This window comes from Rhipicephalus sanguineus, chromosome 11 (assembly GCF_013339695.2).
Source record: "Rhipicephalus sanguineus isolate Rsan-2018 chromosome 11, BIME_Rsan_1.4, whole genome shotgun sequence".
NCBI classification, from domain to species: Eukaryota; Metazoa; Arthropoda; class Arachnida; order Ixodida; family Ixodidae; genus Rhipicephalus; species Rhipicephalus sanguineus.
Window position 1 is genome coordinate 57,671,947 of NC_051186.1, and position 19,299 is coordinate 57,691,245.

At 46.1% G+C, this 19,299-nt stretch overlaps 1 protein-coding gene across 1 annotated transcript in view; it reads right to left on the bottom strand.

Moving 5' to 3' along the window:
• Window positions 1-2,667: 2,667 nt before the first annotated feature.
• Window positions 2,668-19,299, bottom strand: part of LOC119373631 (zinc finger FYVE domain-containing protein 1) — a 53,429-nt gene continuing 36,797 nt past the window's right edge. Inside the window, exons 15-16 of the mRNA XM_049411139.1 lie at window positions 17,091-17,216; window positions 2,668-8,489 (exon numbers count right to left, since the gene is read on the bottom strand). Of these exons, the coding sequence (XP_049267096.1) occupies window positions 8,248-8,489; window positions 17,091-17,216 (368 nt within the window). The 3' untranslated portion in view covers window positions 2,668-8,247. The remainder of the gene's footprint in view (window positions 8,490-17,090; window positions 17,217-19,299) is intronic.

The following is a 19,299-nucleotide window of genomic DNA, read 5'->3' on the forward strand; positions in this document are numbered from 1 at the left end:
TGTTATAAAGTTAATTCTCCTCTCCCTCGGCGATACTGGCTCACCGAAATTTCCTGAAACTATACATAACTTGCAAGTGACGTAAGTTCCTGTCTTCCGTCCGCCATCACCGAGCACATGTGTCTCAGTGACCGCGCTGTGTTTACGTTCATGCGCGGATCGTTCGGCGTAGTGCGCGTGTTTTGATCGTTTGCCTTGCGCTTATGACGAACGAGAATCATTCAGGACATTATGCAGCCTGCAGTGTCGTCAGTGGTGTCGCACGTAATGGTTGAAACAACTTCGCACGAGTCACCTACAGCAGCGCTCTTCGCATGCATTTTGCGGCGCTCAAGCTGCACAGATTTCGTCGCTGTTTGCTGCATAAAACAATGGCCCAATAACATGTTTGGCGCCCAGCCGGGGTTCGTTTCACCGAAGAGCTAAGAGGGACTCCCGAAAGCCAAGGCGCGATCGCTGTGCTCGATTCGGTGCTTCATGTTTCGACAAAAATTGACCTTGCGCATAACTCCGTGGCGATACACTCGGCAAAAAGGTGAGGAGATTCGGAAGCATAACATGCCTGTTATGAAGTGACACCCGCACACAGAAACGTTGTACAACGTCTGAGGTCCTTCCTGTTTGCGTGCGCATAAGCCATGTGCTCCGCTTCTCGGACAGCTCTCTCGTGCGGTTGCACGGGCTTGTGATCACGTTTAGCAAGCAGTACGTCCCCGCGTCTGGTCTTTTTTTTTTTTTTTAATATTGATTTACACTTCTCGTGCAGCAGCCAAATATTGCACAAATCGCCGTTGCGATGTGCAGCGCTGACGGGAAATGCGAGAGCCGCACAGCTTGAGTCGGTGTCGTCTGTTGCCATGTGCTCTGTAATGGCGGCGCATGCCGCGAAACCGTATCCCAGAGTTCCGCGGTGTGACGTAGTTGCAAGCATAGGCGTGCGCACAGGGGGGGGGGCGCCCCCCTAATCATCTAAGGGGGGGAGGCGCAAAATTTGACCCGTACATTGACCCTTCTAGTCACCTAAGAGGGGGGGGGGGGGCGCAAAATCTTCCCCATACATTGGCTTAGTAGGGTGGGGGGGCGCTGTGATGAACCTTTGCCCCCCTTAATAGGGAACCCTGCGCACGCCTATGGTTGCAAGTTATGTATAGTCGGATACAACTTTAGAAGACCGCGGCATTTCCTCCTCAAAGTTCCCAGTAGTGTAGGCACACGAGCCTACACTACTGGGAACAACACTCCAGGCTGACACCATCGGCCGGACAACCCAACCCGTGGCCCCACGATCGGAGAACATTGCCGAGTGCATGAACGGCACCATTCTTTTAGTCGCGGAGGCGATCGGCTGCCTCGCTTCGGTCACCTGGATGGGGCCTCTCCGGACTCCTTAAAGGGGCCCTGCAACACTTTTTCCAAGTAATAATCTAATGGCTTCATTAAAAAAGCTTATTGCCTCACGAAACGACTGCCGCACAAAGTTTTAGAATCCGTCAAGTACGAGCGGAGTTTCAAGAATCTGCCGCACGCTTCGATCGCTTTCTCTCCTTTCGTACTAGCGAGCGCGCTGAAAGCTACGCAGGGAGGGGGGATAACGGGGCAAGATGCGTCCCTTCGTCAGCGCGCGTCGTGACCTTAAGCACTTTTTTTTTTCTTCGCTCTGCTTTCAACGTAATCGCGAGCGCGCGCGGGCACGTGGCGGCATCTCGCGGCGGCCGCGGTAGCCATGCAGCTCACGAAGCTCAAATCAGCTAATGGCCATGGACTTAGGGTTTAAGGCACGGTCAGTTGGGTTTATGGCGTCATTTGTCGAGAGGGAACTAATTGCTAGCTGACTTTAAGAATTAATTTTAAATTCCATGCGGTGTGCTGCGCTGTAACGTTCGACTACAGTGCTCTCAAGGACCTCGACTACCGATCGGCAGCGTTTTCTGACCATGCTGAAAAAGTTTGCAATTGCAGAGTCTCTAAGTTTCAATCCAACTATAGGTATGTATGGCCCCCTCAGGGGACAATGTACTTCATTTTTACCAATTAGGAACTACGCAAGACATGGTAGATGCTGTCAAAATTTACGACGTCCCGACGTTTGGTGCGGGAACTTCAAGGTGGCGTCGCCACCCGCATTAATCTTTTTGTGCGTTTTATCGCTTACAACATATCTTCTTGTGGCAAGCGTGGCGATTTTGGAATTGTGAAAGAGTAATTCAATAATATGAAAAAATTTGTTTTTTCTTTAGTGTCCCTTTAAAGAAATCGAATAGTGCTAATATTCTCGCTGTCTAAAGCAGTGCAGCAGCACTAAGATCCACTACTAGGCAGTCACTTCAAGATTCAAATATGTACTCGCGCTGTGGCCCGTGAAGGTTTTAGCATGCACACATTGAAATTGATGAAACGAAACATTTTTTAGTAGTAATTTACGTCGGCACTTTAATAGGATGACAACAAAAAATGTCCATCTTTCCGGAGAGTGGACCAAATTATAACATGTCAGAGAATGCTTTGAAAACGTTATCAGCCCTTATGTGAAGCTCACCAGGCACCACCATACTGTCCATGAAAGATGTTGTGGTGACCTAAAGAAGGACGCATAACTCACTGACACTACTCAAATGAGGATGCCTGTGTCCTAATAAAAAAAAAAAGAGAAAGAAACATGTCTAAACATGCGATGCACACTAGATATATAGTCTTTGACCATAAGTATGCACATACAACATAACACAATTTGCAGTTCCAATCAAAACACTACATAGTGAACAGCACTAATAGACGCAAGATCTTCTGAAAACAAAATATTTTTCATTTATCGGAGGACCCAACATTTATGGAACCACATACATACAATCTAGCAAACAATTTTCGGCAATTAATATAGAACTTCAAGCACATTTGCGTCAGCCGTACATCAGCCATGTGAGCCAAGCATAGTTCAGCTGCCATTGCTAAACGTGGGCACATTATCATGTGCCTCATCATTACTGTATAGGCTTGTGTAAAAGCCGCACCTTTTTGTCATACTCTTGACAGGGTGCAGCCCTTACATTAGAGAAGGCCATATTGTCTAATTATTTTTTGACTACGCACATGAAATGCGCCATGATTCGCCTTATTATTCTGCAACTCCATGCCACCAAAAAAGTGACGAGTATTGCTTTGACAATAGATTTACGCACAGATTTATGCGCACTGCGTGAGTGACATGTCTTTGCTACCACTACTAATTATGCTTACATTTGGTTCACTAGCAAATTGTAGATTACGGAATTTTTCATGTAAGATGCTGCTTTAAAGATCCCTTTAAATTCAAAGCTCTTAATTACTTCAAGTTTATCGGCTGAAATATACTTCGTCGCATGGAATTTGTTTCTCAATTTTACTTTTCTGTCCCCCGCCTCCCATTTTTCAGCTGCCAAGTATAACTGTGTAGCCCTTACACAAGCCTATACAGTATACATGGTTGCTGCAATTTTTATATGCTTGCATGCATCTGCGGCGTGCTCTTCTTTATAGGCCACACTACTATTGAGATCAACTTCCTGTATCTGTTTGAAATGCATAGTTAACGATATGAACCAGTGTCGTCTCAGTAGCAAGCCTATGCCAGCCACCGTTACGGAAGTTCCAGATAAGAAACGGTCGCGCATTCCCGCAATAACCAGTGCAAATGCAATGTTAACCGCGTGCATCACTGCGCCAACCTCAAATACAGCCCTTTCTTTTTTTTTGCTGAAGTTAGAGTTTCACGAAACAAAATCATTGCGGTTTGCATTTAATTTGAACCAGAAATGTACCCCACATGCATGCACCTTTAATAGGTGAGTAATGCTTGTCCAATTATTCCTAAACTATCAAAGGTAATGAATGCAATCGCACAATTGTTGCTGCAGCCTGCTATAGTGTTAGCGGAAAAACACAGATGCTTAGTGAAGGTGTCAATAAAGACACCGAGATTGTTAACGAGACATCTCATAGAAATCTTTACGTGAAATGTAGAAATTGAAGGTGGATCCAGACACTAGTGTAATGTTACAGCGTATGGTTAAATGTTTTCAGTGACTGGTTGGCATTTTGAGCTATGGTACAACACCACAAATGATAAGACTGCCTGCCATTTGAACAGCATAGTTGGCAAGCTAGATTCTGCATCAGTGACAAGCAATAGTAAAGGGGCCCCATGAATGTTTCACATCTGCTCTTTTAATCTCAATCTAGTCATTCACTTAATTTGTTTCCTTCTACACTCACGAATGGCAGCATCTGACGTACTAGATGACTGAGGCGGTCACCTGTCTCGTACAGAGCTCGATACACGACTTACCGAATCATCATGTCTATGAAAACACATGTACACTTGCCCGCTTGTTGGTTCTTTTTTATATGCCACGTGAGCTAGACACCTCGGCAGATATCACTTCATACTTAGCTAACTAAACGAGCTCCAATATGTGCAATTTGGTTTCGCTACTATCCACTAGTCAAGTTGGCGCAGGACAAGGCTCATTTGCTCCAGGTATTCCAGTGGCTCGCTCAGAGAGGAGTGCACAGGTTCAACTCTGGCCCCTTTGTGCAATTGAGAAATGCTCTGCATTACACTTGATGATAAATTGTGGGACGGGGAATGTCACTGGAGGAGAAGTCTTCTCCTCCAGTGACATTCCCCGCCCAAAGAGAAGTCTTCTCGTTCTTTAGGCGCCATGATGGTGAAAGGTCCGGAGCCCTTTAGGGGCCCGGGCTGTCGTATGCTGTCGTCGCTCGGAGTAACGCAGGCAAAGCCACGTATAAAAATAGCAAAATAGAGGAAGCAAGTGTGAGAGAGAAAGATAAGGAGAGAGGAAGAAATAAATAGAAATAAAAAGAGAAAAAAAGACAGAAAAAACTGTAAAAGAGAAAAAGAAAGAAAGAGAGGAGGAAAGCAAGAGAAAATCGAAGAGAAACAAAGAAGGCTGCCCAGCTCCGCACTTCCTTCAGGCTTGGCACCACCACTGCGAGGCTGCCTTAATTTTTTTCTTGTTTAGATTTCTGCATGTCGTGGTACTTCCCTATGGTCGCTGCATCTGCTGTGTAGTGTAGGTACTGCAGCCACCAAGGAGCGCTGCTACATGTTGCTTACTACAAGGAGCTGATCAGTCTATTTGACTGAGTCACCTCCAAGTGTGCGGCAACATAAGAAAGGTTGAGCACTAATAGAGTGCACCATGTGCCAGTATGATTGAAATGGAAGTACACTCAAACCTCATTATAACAAAGTCACATCCGCCACGGAAATAACTTCGTTATATCCGAAAATTCGTTATAAACATTTATTTGTAACACTCTGTCCATGACAAGACTAGTCTTCATTTACTTCGTTATAACCGGTAATTCGTTATATCCTTGTTCGTTATATCGAGGTTTGAGTGCAGTGGCCACTACATACAAGTGGCACTCTCACATCGGTGTTCGTGTGTCCTGGTGTGTTCTCTGGGTTAAGTTAGTGTTTCGTCGTGCTGCTGAAGCGGATCTCAGAGGCCACGTAAAAATAAGCGCGTTGCTGCGACCTGCTCCGCCAGGTGTCGCAGCGGTCCCAGCTGCTCACAAGAAAAACGTCTGCTCTTTCAACGAACCCATTCAATTAAGTTTCATTAATTATCCTGACAGTTAATTGGCCCTTAGCATAAGTAAACTTACGCTCAGACATCACATGTATCCAATACACTCAAACCTCATTATAACAAAGTCACATCTGCCACAAAAATAACTTCGTTATATCCGAAAATTCGTTATAAATGTTTATCTGTAACACAGCATCTATGACAAGACTATTCTTCATTTACTTCGTTATAACCGATAATTCGTTATACCCGAGTTCGTTATACTGAGGTTTGGGATATAACCCTTAACTTTTACCAGACCATCTTCCGTACCAGTCTTATTTTTTAAACCAAATTTTCTGATTATTCGGGAAACCAAAAGTAAGTGCTCGACTGGAAGTGCTCGGAAGAAAAACAAGAGCTTCACTTGTTGCTCGTGCTACTAATACTCATTTCGGGGTGTAATTTTCTGGTGGGCCTTGTCTTCTTTTGATCCCTGTCTCCGTGCAACCTTCGACGCATGCACGGGAGCGAAAGGACAGAGAATGCCTCTCGTAGCATGCAATAACCACCTGCAACTCTCCACTTACATTTAAACGATTAGAAAAATTCTCAAAGCGGGAGATTCTTTAGGCAACCTACTCCAATAACAACGTTATTCCATGATTACTTAGGTGTTTTTGGGCCCCTTTAGTAAAGCTTTGGTACACAAGCTTTTTTTTTTTTTTTCAGGTACAAAGAAAAGACCTACAAGAGGTTCTCTTAAACAGTAACTGGCATAAAATTATCTCAAGCAACTACTACTCGCTATGTATGTAAAAGTCACCGATAAAGAATTTGTCAACGGTGTACCTGAAGCTCGCAACACAACCACGACAATTTGTTCTTCAGTGGATGAGCAATTACTGTGTAAACGCAAGCTCGTAAATACGATAAATTGATTTAGTTGGGATGTAAGCGTGTAAACAGCTATTTTAAGCTAGACATCACTGCATTGGATGAGCAAAAATACGCACATCACATCACTTGTAAAGTACTATCAAAAGGCATGGTAGAAATACAGCAACAAACATTGGAATGCACAAAAAAGATTCAGTAAGACAAAGACGAAATAAAGTCCGAAAGGGGCATATAGTAGAACTAAATACATAATACTTACACTGTAACCACACTGCCGATTTAAAAAGACACTACTAAAATTACAAAAGAAAGTGCAAAACATGTAAAAACGACATACACAAATTTTGGTTTCCTGGATAGAAGTACCATATTTTCCCGTGCATGACCTGCATCCCAACTACAAAGCGTAGAAAAATAAAAATAAAAGAAAGAGATCCTCGCATACTGCCGTGAAGCAGTCTTCCTTCCAAAACCATGAAGCACTGCCGCGAACCCAACTTGCACACTGACATTCGTTTATAACCTACACCCAGTTTTAGCTTAGAATTTTCTGTATATTTCGTGCAGGTTACGCGCGAGAAAATACGGTGAAGTAGATATGTGCCAGATTCATCTGGGTACTGATATGCCTACAAAGAAACCGTCAGTGACTATTCGTATGGCTGGGAATTCTATAATGTTCAATAACATTCAGTAATGTTTTTTTAATTGATCTTTCGAAAGAAATAAGAAATTGAAGTACCTGAGAACAAAGACCTTCAAGCATGATGGCCTGACATAAAATTTTGCCCGATGTAGAATGGATCATCAGCGAGAAGAATGCATCTGTAGCATCATGTGTCACTAAAGTAATATCTGAAGCTACATTTTGCTAAGTATGTTCTCGATACTGTTACGTTTCCACATGATCTGTGTGTGCAACACGTTCTCAAACCAAATTATGATCTACAGAAAGAAAGACACTGCCACAAGAACTGCCACAGAAGAAGCAACGTCATCACGGATTTCGAGGACAATGCCTCCAACACATCTTCATAAAAAAATGCCTCCATCCCTCCATCAACACTGTTCATCACAGTCGCTTACGAGTAAAACTTAAGCCTTTGTATTTTTTTAAAAACCCAGCGAAACGCGCCTGACGATCAGAGAGAACTTCGATACCCGTGTGCATATGTAACCTACTCTCCCGAAGAAAAAAAACAAGAAAATGCATGGCAACGACATTGCCATTAAAAGACATAAAAGTCAGAATGCAGCTCCGGCTCACCACATCATTGTTGCTGATAATGAAGGATGATGGCACAAAGGAGCACATTTCATTCGCAAGGAGCAACAGCTAGAGAACCTACAAAGTCTCGCGTTCAAGTGAGACTTTACTGTACAACGTCGAGGCATTACTCCCACATTAAGAATTCTTCCACTGCACCCAGGCCTAACCGTAGCTACAACTGGTCTTTCCACTGTACACTATGACGTCTCCGCTACAGTGCCAGTTGGTGGCCAGCAAAAACTAAACGTAGCTCTCTTCAGATAATCTGTGGTGACTAACACTGCTCTATACACCATTGCGACCATCCTGCACGGAAAGAGGTTTACACAGCATCAACTGTGCCAACCACTGGAGCGCACAACTCTGTGACGGTCACTTCTTCAGGATCCACAACTGAGACTAAACTCTCACATCACACCACACTTCACTCGCACTGCACCGTCACGCGTGTCCTTAGGAATGCAGCGTCTATCAGTCCTGAGCCCTATGCTGGTGTAGCACTCGTCACAGCTCCGGTCGTTTTTCACAGTCGTCGCACACACGTACTGCGCTTTGCCAGCCCCGGGAGGGGACGGGCCTGCGTGTCGCCGAGCAGCCATTGCAGATGCACCTTCCGCAACTACGGCAGTGGTGGATTGGGTTGCGCAGGCCAAATGTCTCTTTGCAAACGGCGCATTCGGTGACCTCGCTGTCTGCCTGCCAGTAGGCGGGCCGTGCCGTGTCCTTTATGAAACCTAGAACAGATCCTTGATCAAGCAAAGTTTTTGTTTGGATTCTTTCGCTTAGCTGCCTCCTTTGCAGAGACTGGAACGCAGCTTGATACAGTTGTATGAAGTCGTAACTAAAGCGACCTAGAACGGGGGGAGTGTCCAAAGCACAGCGCGAGCACATGAAAGGAGTGAGGGCCTTTTGCGATGAAGCTCCGCACTGCGGCGCTGCTGTGCTAGACTCGTGTGTTTTCTCCGCTGTGGAAGTCGCGTCAAAGCTGCGAGCCTCTGCTACGCGCCTGATATTTTGGCCACTATTAGCCAACATTGCTGTAATTTGGGCAATACTGAATACTATGTCACTGCAAGATAATACTGCAGCAACTCACTGCACACAGTTAACGCGTTTGTGTGCTGTGAAACAGGGATTTTGTATATTTCCTCCTAGCTGGTTTGTCACCGCAATGGTCCGCATTTACTTGGCTGTTTGAGGAAAGCATTCTGCGTGCACTTCAGCATGAGCGAATGTGCTTATTTCGCTGTTGGTTTTTTTAAGTAAGAAAGGAGCCCCTCGATCAATTCCCCTTATTTCGCACCTTCATAGCGAGGGCTTCGTTCCAGCAGACGTGACGCAGCATGTGAGGGTTTATTGGTCAGCTGCTGCCACGTGTAAAGATCACGTGCCTCGTGAGGCCCTCTGGCAAAAAGTGTTCTACATTCGCCGCCTTGGCTACGAGTCGTGCTGGCTGACACTCCCAGGGACTAAATGCACATAGATACCCCACAAAGTGGACAAGGGAGCGCCCTCCTTTGTCATTCTTTAAGGGGCTGTGATGCCGGATTTCTGACATCACACAAAGTATGTAATCAAACAAAATAAAATTACTTATCAAATATACATATGAAAACTAAAAATAGAAAAGAAAAATAAAACAAACAAAAGTTGAAATTATGATAAATGCAGTAAAACATATTAATAAAGGGAACAAAAATGCGATGCCCGACGCACCAGTGAACATTTAGAAAGCACGAAGAAAATGCGATCTTCTGTTAGGCTATCTTAACGCAATGAATCAGTTTTCTGACAAACTTCAAACTAGGACAAGTTCTTCTCTTCTAAATTGAACATTCCGCCTCGTTGGACATTCATACTCTTTAAACACACAGTCTCGTTGGACATTTTACCTCGGTTGGAGATTCAGACTCTTTGGACATTCAGCCTCGTTGGACTTTTCGTCTCAGTTAGAGATTCTGTTTCATTGGAGATTCCGTCTCGTTGGACAGTCTCGCTGGTCATGTGACCCACTGGACATTGTCTCGTTGGACATTCAGGCTCTGAATCCATAAAACGGGGGACTTGCCCATCAGTGTCAGCGGTTGGGGTCGGTGCATGTTTGTGTGTTTCTGATGAAAGAAGGAGAGCCCGGTGGACGACAAGAAACAGCAGTGGCCGGCGCAACCTTCGAGCTGCGTGGACGTTTCCTTTTCTTTGGTGCGCCATATAAATAAGTTCGTGTTGTTTTAATAACCGGTTTTTGTTTGACTGTAATTTTTTTTTTCGAAATTGGGTTGAGGCAGTTTATCGGGAGATTTATGGCCCCGATTGTACAATCGGGAAGACAGGTCAGAAATCGGGAGTCTCCCGGAAAAATAGGAAGAGTTGGCAGGTATGTAACTTTCATTTAATGGTATCTGAATATTTGTAAAGCATTTTTCTATATTTTGCCTTCTATGCACAAACTTGTGGAATAAGGTTTGTTTAGCTGGCATTACCTTTCTTTCAAATGTCTGAATTTAGCACAAGCTTCGCGCCTGGTGAACCTTGTTGCTGTAAGGTATCCCACAAGCGAAATAAGTTAACAATATTGAGGTGGCAGAACCGTCCCTACTCTTTCTTTTGTTTCCCTTACGCCTTCTTACCAGGGCCGTACCCAGGAATTTTTTTCGGGGGGGGTTTGCGTGTAGAACGGCTGCCATTTTTTAAGATTTATACTGGCTTATTTTTGTGAATAAATCAAGTACATCGCTTACTTGTAATAATTCGATGGTACTTTTCAATTATTTGTACCCAAATAAAGAAATTGGTATGTCAACCTCAAATTCTGGTTAAAGCAAGAAATAAGTTTGGACAATAGCACCACCAAAGCCGGGGACACCGCGACCAACGGCTCCTGATGAAGTAACACAATGTAACCACGGTACAAAAACGGTATGTATGTGTTACAAGCTGCCACTCTAGCGTCGCCAGCGCGAAGTCGGCGACGGGAATGGCAGCAGGTTAGGTCGTTCCGTACGTAAGCAGAGACAGTGAAGAGATCAGAGACGTGTGCGGGGAAAAACAAAACTCTAGTGATATTGCAGCACGAGGAATCTAGTACAACACTTAATACCAACTAACAAAATACATATAAAATCAATAAATCAGCTTACAAGAGAGAAGTATTACAAACTACACAAAACTAACCAACAATAAAACTACAGATGAGAAAGTCCGAAGGTATAAACAGGTGAAGGGATACCTGTGATGACCGGCAGCGTTGAGTCCACGACGATCGGATGCAAGAAGTCAGAGAGAGTTCTGGCACAACTGCGATGTCGGCGGTGTTGCAGCGCTGGTGTTTCCGGTAGGCTAGTGCTTGAAGCCGATCTCGGGCAGGTTGAACTTACTCGAGATTCAAGTACCGATGCCTACGTTACAGACGTTAATTTCGCGTCACAACTAGACGAATGGCTAAGTTTAGGTGGCCAGCCGATACGGAGCCACAACCACTTAAGGGATACTTCTTGATCTCCTTCTACACCATGTTGGTCAGCAACTAGGCTGCTTAGCAAGGCGAAATCCTGCGCTTAAATCGACCTCCGTGTCCCCTCATTCTCGTCCTGGGGGAAAAGAGACCTCTACATGGGTCCAATCATGCACGTTTCATTGTTAGAAACTCCACCCTAAAAATATATTGACCGCGTCCCTTTTTAATTAGGAGAGGGTCCTCAACTGAGCGAGAGTGACAACCTGTTGGGGTTCTCTCATACGGCTTGTCCACAAGCAGTTTTGCCCGTGGGAATGGTCAGTTTCCTTGGTTTCAGCCGGTGCGTCTTGCAGTCTACAGCTGGTTCGGGGTGCATCGCGGCCTTTGACGACCCTGCCGACGCCGCCGTAGGTACAAAGGATCAAACATCGGCGACTAACGTTTGAAGAAGAACACCCCATTCAGTACTCTGCACTAAAGACCAGTCTTTTCATGAGCGAACGGTTCCACCGGTCAGCGGGGGAGTGCGGCGCCCGTTAATTTGCCGTTACGCCGGGTCGCAAAAATGGCAGTCCGTGACAGTATGTATGCAAGCAAACAAACAAGTCGCCCGACATTCCGATCTTCTTGTTACCGTTCGCACATTCTGCTTGCTGGATAGTTTCCTCGTAATTGCGAAAGAATAGAAGGGTTGAAGCTTGGGCTAGCTGGGTTTAGCTTTTAATCGACTCTTGAAACATAGAGGGAAGTTTAAACGAGGAAGTTTTTCCTTCTCGGCAACTTGCAAAATTCTGTGAGGACTTGTTCTGGGGTCACTTGAAGTTCTCGATGGATGCTGAGCAGTGCTAGTCCGGTCAATCTGTCGTTGTTCATATGATTTCGAAGGTAGCTCTTCAGCCTTCTCAGTGTGGAAAAAGTCCGTTCCGGGGTCGACGTCGACACGGGTAAAGTCGCCAGGATAGAAAGTAGGCTGTGGATGTTCGGAAAAAAGTCGCGGTTGCACATCTCTAAGGCCTGTAAAGCACAAGCTGGGCGATTCTTTTCTTCGATCTGGCAGCATTTGTTCACCCACAGTGTGAACTCTGCTTCGATGACATTAGCGGAAGGAATGTCGCCAAGGTAAAACTGCACTGCATCATCAATATCAGAAAGGCTAGCCGATGCGCAGAATTTCGGCAGCAGCATGTTAAGGCCAACCACGACCTTCTTATGGGCATCGAACCGGTCTCTTAATTGATTTTCGAAGTCAGCCAGCAAAGGCAAATACACATTCCTCCGGTAGTACTCTTCGGGAGTAGCAGAAGGTACGTTGCTTCTTTGCATCTGCCTTCCAGTGATGCGTGGTAGGGCCATCTCAACATTTGTGATCTTCAGCAAAGAGAGCGACTTCAGAAAAATCTTATTAAATTCCGTTTCCGCACTAGCCCTTTTTGTGGAAAGAACGTCTATAACATTCTTTACGTGATCGCACGCTTGAGCCAAGTCACAGTCAATTTTTTGAAGAAACTTGCAAAGTGGCAGTGTCAAAGAGAAGAGGTCGCTACAGATCTGAAGCGAAACGACAAACTCGGGCTTCGTAATGGCATTGAGCAGTTGAGAAGCTTTTGATGAAGTATCAGATGACGCGGCCTCTTCTTCCAAATATTCGAGGAATTGTACAATAGGCACGTACAGTTCAAGGAAACGCTGAAGTGCATCGTGACTCTCTACCCACCTTGTTTGGCAAAAGGAGAGAACTGATTTTTTTTTTTCTTGTGTTAAATCTTCTACTTTGTCTCGCAGTTGGTTCGTCCTCTGTGGCGAAGCTCTCACAAACGTACAGGTTGAGGATACAGTTCCCAAACAGTTGCGGATGCTGGGGAGTTTGCATGCGTGAAGCAGAGCAAGGTTCAACGAGTGGGCGCTACAATGCACGTACAACGCTTTGGGCGCTGTTTGACGAATGAAGGCTTGAACACCGTTAAGGTGGCCGCTCATTGATGCCGCGCCGTCGTATCCTTGCCCGCAAAGTAGGTTCAGGTCAAAGCCATGACCTCTAAGGCTGTTCAGGATTGTGCTCGCCAGCGCCTTGCCAGTGAGATCGTACACGGGAACGAAATCTACAAAATCTTCTTTAAGTATGGGCACTCCCGACGTGTCGTGTCCAACGTACCTTACACATAGGGAAATGTGGGCGGTGCGAGATATATCAGTGGCCTCGTCAGCTAGAACTGAAAAACACGAACCTGAGTTGACGTTTTCAACTATCTTTCTTTGTATGATTTTACCACAGAGGGTGATCAACTCATTTTGAATTTTTGGGCTCGTGTACAGCGCATTCGCCGGAGATGTTTCCATGTGAGCTCTCAAGGCGGCATCTCCACATTTTGCTCTCATCCTAAGCAGTGCGCGGAAATTTCCATCATTTTTCAATGGCAGCACTTCAGACATATTTATCGGACCAGAGTCGTCTGTGCCGCGAAGCGGTACTTCTTGCCTGCCACAGAAAAGGATTGTTTCTATTATTGGCAGCAAGTTCTTGCGGTTTTCTTCCGCCTGCTTTTTAAGACCGTGGTCAAGTTGTGTTAAGATGTCATGCTGTGAGCGGGACCGGACTGCTAAAAAGTTCTCCGATAGCGTTGTTGACATGGCGTGATAACTGCTGGATGCGTGGCTCTTAAAGGCGTCCATGGCTTTCTTGTAATTGGTGAACTCCTTAGTTACAAAACAGCCCAAGCGCTGGTGCTCCCCTTTTCCTGCACACTCGCTTGCGAAGACTACGCAATATTTGCATAATGCTCCTTGAAGCTTCTCTGAATAAACAAGCCATGGGTAACGATCTACCCAGTGAGGTTGGAACTTCAGATTCCTTTTCCCTGTGGCTGGATAATCATAGTTAGCCGGAGGGGTCCACGGATTGAGCAGCAGCTTCTCCGTCGTCTCTGGATCATTTACATTATTGCTTTTCGAGACAAACAGTCCCAAGTCCAAAATATTCGCACTCGTCGCACAGAGGGGAGGCGAACCAGAATGTGTAGGTGCCATGCCACTCACCTTCCTTGGGCATTGCCCAGTGGTAAAGGCGTCACTTTGCCCAGCGTTGACTGTAGAACAAAGGTCACTTGGAGTTGCACTGCGGCCACCATCATTTTCCGGCGGCGCATGGGTGTCCTGCTTGTGTTCGTTCTCAGGTGATTCACATAAACCGGTGCATTCTCCTGAGTCGCTACAGAAGTTCCGACGCGCTTGGCTTTCCACCAGTGCTGAGGAGGGCGAAGTTTTATCCTTCGAAGGAGGCGGTTCTTCTCCGTCCGCTTCATCGGTTCGAACTTTCTTGAAGTAAGACGCAAGACTCCTTTGCTTCGTTGTTGCAGAGTGTCTTTTCATTTTGCTGCCGCAATCCTGTGCACGCACACAGAAGTGGCCAGTGGCTCCAAAAAGACGTTTGCGACTGCTTCGACTGCCTGGCGTGAACGGCGGGCGATGTTTTCTTCCTCTCTTATCCACTTTACAGTGGCTAGAATGTAGAAGTGTGATGAACGCGCCGGCTCCCGCGTGGCGCATGTGTTTTCTGAACGCCGCTACAGCTGGTGTGCATGCAGGACCATTATTGTACTCCCGCTGCAGCAAACTGGATTAACGCTACTTAAAGACCTTTTCACAGAAGACTCCATGGGCACTCCATACTCCCCTTAATATACGTGAACCCCCCAAGAATGCACTGCCGAGACATTTGCACTCCCGTGGTACAGTCCAGAAAGCAGGTGTTGCTCCGTTCCTGTGAAAAAGTCACCTTTTCACAGACGGCTCCCTGGGCGCCTGCATAATTCTCTCTGGGCTGCGCTAATTAAATAGCCGTGACCCCCCAAAAATGCACTTTGTAGGCTGTGACGTCAGCCTCTGTACTCCCGCGCGCAGCCCAGCTTGGCGGCGTTTTTTCTCTCCTGTGAAAGTTGACCGCTGGTGCCGGATTGTGTGCCGGCTGTATCCTCGCTTTGTGTGCTTTGTAGGGAGGCGCATATACCTTGTGTGTACAGAAGAGGTAGATTTCCTTGCGTGCGGTTAAGGTTGTTCGAAGTTGCTCGGATATGCCAGTCTTTCAGTAGATGTCATCTTCGATGATTCGTTTCGGTGGCGAAGACTACAGTTTGAGAAAAGTTTACCCTGCAGCCTGCGTCCTCGGAATGCGCCGCTGAGTTTTTCCACTTAGGGGTTTCGTTCCCTGGCAAATTTGCGCACGTCGTGTTGGTGTTGCCGTTGCTGTCGAACTGTTTACTTTCACAGAAGGAGACGCGCTTTTCGTAGAAACCCAAAGCCGACACGTGCGGTCCGCACAGACGGATAACTTCTCCAGCGGCAATGCACAAGGAAAGCATCTGGAATCAATAAAGGAGCTGCTACGGGGTGAAAGACGAAAAAGAAAAGACTCGAAGGAACGCGAGGGCGAAGTGCAAAGCTGTACAAATAGGGCAGGTGCGCGTGCGGGGGAGGGAGCGCTGAGGTGTTCTGGTAGGTTTGAAGAAAGGAAGAAGAGGGAAGCAATGCCAGGAAAGTTGCAGTGTAACTTTGGCAGCTGGGGGTCGCTGTGAAGGCGTGTAAATATTTTAGTATCACCCGAAAAGTTAAAGCATCAAAAAAATTTCGGGGGGGGTCAGAACCCCCTCAACCCCCCCCTAGTTACGGGCCTGCTTCTTACCGTGCTCTGTCCATGATAAAGTACTAGTCGAGACTAACAAATGCTCGAATAAAGACATGTGCATATGGCTCTAAACCACTGGTGACCGTGAGTGAAAAGCTCGTAGCGGTGAGCAAAGGTGTCACGTTACACATAAGTACTATTTCAGCTGATTGCGCAAGTAATTTACTTAATTTCATTACTCTTATTTCTTGCACGCATGGTGCTATTGCTCGCTTACCCGTGCGAATCAGTTTGTTTTCGTTTTCTTCTTGTGCATGTTCATTTTGCACGTTTCTGCGCATGCACAGTTCCCCAACTCTAGCACCAAAACTATGCCGCGCGGATGTAGTTTCACACGAGTTTCTGCATTATCTTGCTGCCCCAGCACTAAGACACTGCTTAAAGACGGGTAAGCTCCATGCTGCACCGCATACTGAAATTAAATAAACTTCAAGTGATTAGTGTGGAAACTCGACGCAAAAGCTACAGCATGTAGCAGAGTCCCCTCGCTTTCTCGAGCGCAGAAAGACCATAGGACCAGCGCAGCAGCGGTGCGGTGCGGTGCAGCAGTCCACCGCAAAAGGCCCATGCGGGAGCTGGCACTTTGGACACTCTCCCAGTATTCCAGGTCAGTCTAGTCATCAGCGTGGCCAGCTTTTAACTGAAGAATTGCCGAGTGAAATATACAGCTGAACCCCTTTATAACAGACACACACCAGAGAGCAGCTCTTGTCCCTTAAATGAGACGTCTCTAATAAGCAGGGTACCACATTCATTTTCTGACCAATCCCTCATTTGATGTAGGCACAGAGGTGTCTCTCATACCCAATTGCCCGTTACATTGGTACCTCTTATAAAGTTGTTCAACTGTATTCCTTTCTTAGTTTACTAACTTCAAAAAGAAACATGCGTTATGCATAACGCTATATACAGCATTATTTTAAGCATGACGTTCCAGTGCTTACCGAACTTACCTCTCTCAAATTTTCTACGTTTTAGGAGAAAATGACAAGGCCAAGCATTTCACTGCGCCGATTGGCCAACAATATAGCTGCTCTTTTTTCTGGCTCACATGACCAATGTCTAACACAGAAACGCTGCAGACGTGCACGGAAAGCCTATTGCAGCTGGTTTATACTTTACGAGAATCTCTATCATCAGAGAGTTAAACGAGCACTATGCATCAAAATATACAGTGTGCCAGAAATGCTCTTCCGCGGAGCAAAGGACACTCACCGATGGGATACTCCATGGCTGATGCAACAATGCCAAAGGTGCTGAAGAGTGCCTCCCCCAGCTTTCGTGCCGTCAGTTCGGATTCGCTTCCTTCCTCTCGGGATGCAGTGGGTGTCTTGTTTTCCGCTGCGGAAGGTAGGACGAGGAACGTTAAGCACACTGTGAAGTGAGCTGAATTCGCTAGAACATTGCTGTGCAGATAAAAGAGTGGTGCATCACGATGAAAATAACCTTGACTTCAAACAGGAGCTATCATTTGTCGACTGGTTTCTTCCCTCGCTAATTATATATGACTGATAGTCGATAAATGTGCCATAGTTTCCACAATTTTACTCCAGGGCACCGCCGACTACACTGGAAAAGAAACAAAAAGTCAAGGAAATAGATAGATCCTTTGCATGATTTCTAGAAGGCCTTCATAATTAGAAAATGCTAGTGCTCAAATATCCATGAAGCACACTACAGCAATTTGAGTAGTGTTCAGTCATAGAAAGAATTAAAGCTTTCAATGAAAGCACTTGCACACAATGATGGTTGGCATCAAGCGTTAAAGGGGCCCTGCAAGACTTTTCCAAGTAATCGTGAAATGACCTTACTATCACAGTTTATTGCCCCAAAAATCGACTGACGCAAAAATATTTAGAATACGTCAAGTATGAGCAGAGTTACAGTGATTTGTCACACGCTCAAAGAGCTTTCCCTCTTCTTTTGCCCCAGCGAGCTCGCTAAAAGCTACACAAGGGAAGGGGCGTGGGTGGGGGGTGATAAAAGGGAGAACTTTCCTTTCTTGTTTTCTTTGAACCCGTGCTTGGCCAATGTATAAACACTGCGCGCGGCTCACTTGACCGCGCCGCCACATGCCGCGGTGCGGGCATGTCGTTGCGCACCATGGGGGCCGTGGCAACTATGCGGCTTACAATGTTCAAATCAGCCAATGGCAGTGTCTTCTGGGTATGTGACGCAGTTGATTTGAGTATATGGCATCATTTGTCAAGAGGAGAGCGAACGATTCCTAGCCGACTCTGAAATTTAATGCTTAATTCCCTGCCACGTGCCGCGCTATAATGTTTAGCTCACATGCTCACAGGAGCCTCGACTACCGATCGGGCAGCATTTTCTGACAATAATCAAAAAGTGTTGCAGGGCCCCTTCAAGAAGTAGGAAGACTAGACAGTATTTGTTTTTCAACATTTCTGATGGGATGCAGTACGTTTAACATTATGTCAAACAAAGAAGTGTGCTCAGAGAAGTGGTTTTGTAGAGCAGTACTCTGGAGACCTAAGGTAGAGTGCTCCAGGCCTTTGCTTAAATTACAGTCGCCGACCGTTTGTTCGGACACTGAAAATTCGGACGTGCATGTTTATTCGGAGACCTTCGCGGCACCGCCACCCATCCCATTGAAGTAATGTAAACTCTGGACTGAAAATTTGGATGCCTCACAGTGTGCTGTTCGATTTTTCGGACCCTGCCCGGCTGATCGAGTGCGACGTTGAATGCCATGACAAGCTCTCAGCGATGTTTACAATATTTTTGCTAGGCTGCCAGCACTGAAATGTTGCACTGGCTAAAGCTGGAGGTCATGGCAGTGTCAAAATCCATGCAGAAATTATAATTGCTGGTCTCGAAGGCTACGTTTGGTGGCTACACGTAATGGTTGCCTTTTGGCTTCGGCCAGTCAAGTATCCATTGAACGGCTACCACGACCAAACAGCAGGCCAAGCCAAGCCAAGCCAAGCTCTGAGCTAGCTCGGTACGGCGTTTGAGGTGAATGACAGCGCGTACGAGTACGTTGCGGATCCGAATTCCAACGAAGAGAGAATGACAACATCAGTGCTACAACACCAATTAGCCCAACGTTATTCCCTTTGGTATTTTAGGGTTTGTGTGATCACATGTTTCTGTGGCTAGGACTGATCTGCACCCTGCGCTTCATGTCTCGCTCCCTTGTTTGTTGCTTGGCGTGCAAGGCTTGATCTGCTGAAATGGCTCCGACGCCACCCGTTCCATGTGCGCCATCGGAACTAAAGAAACACGGCAACTACAAGGCCCTGATGATGGCAGAAAAAGCAGCGACTATTTGCCAGATGGAAAGCGGCCGACCTCAATCTGAAGTTGCTTGGAAGTTTTCGCCTAGTTGGGTGATGAGATCATTCATCAGCTACTCGAACCAGCACATGTGGACAGTGACTGCCATGATGACGTGCCTCGC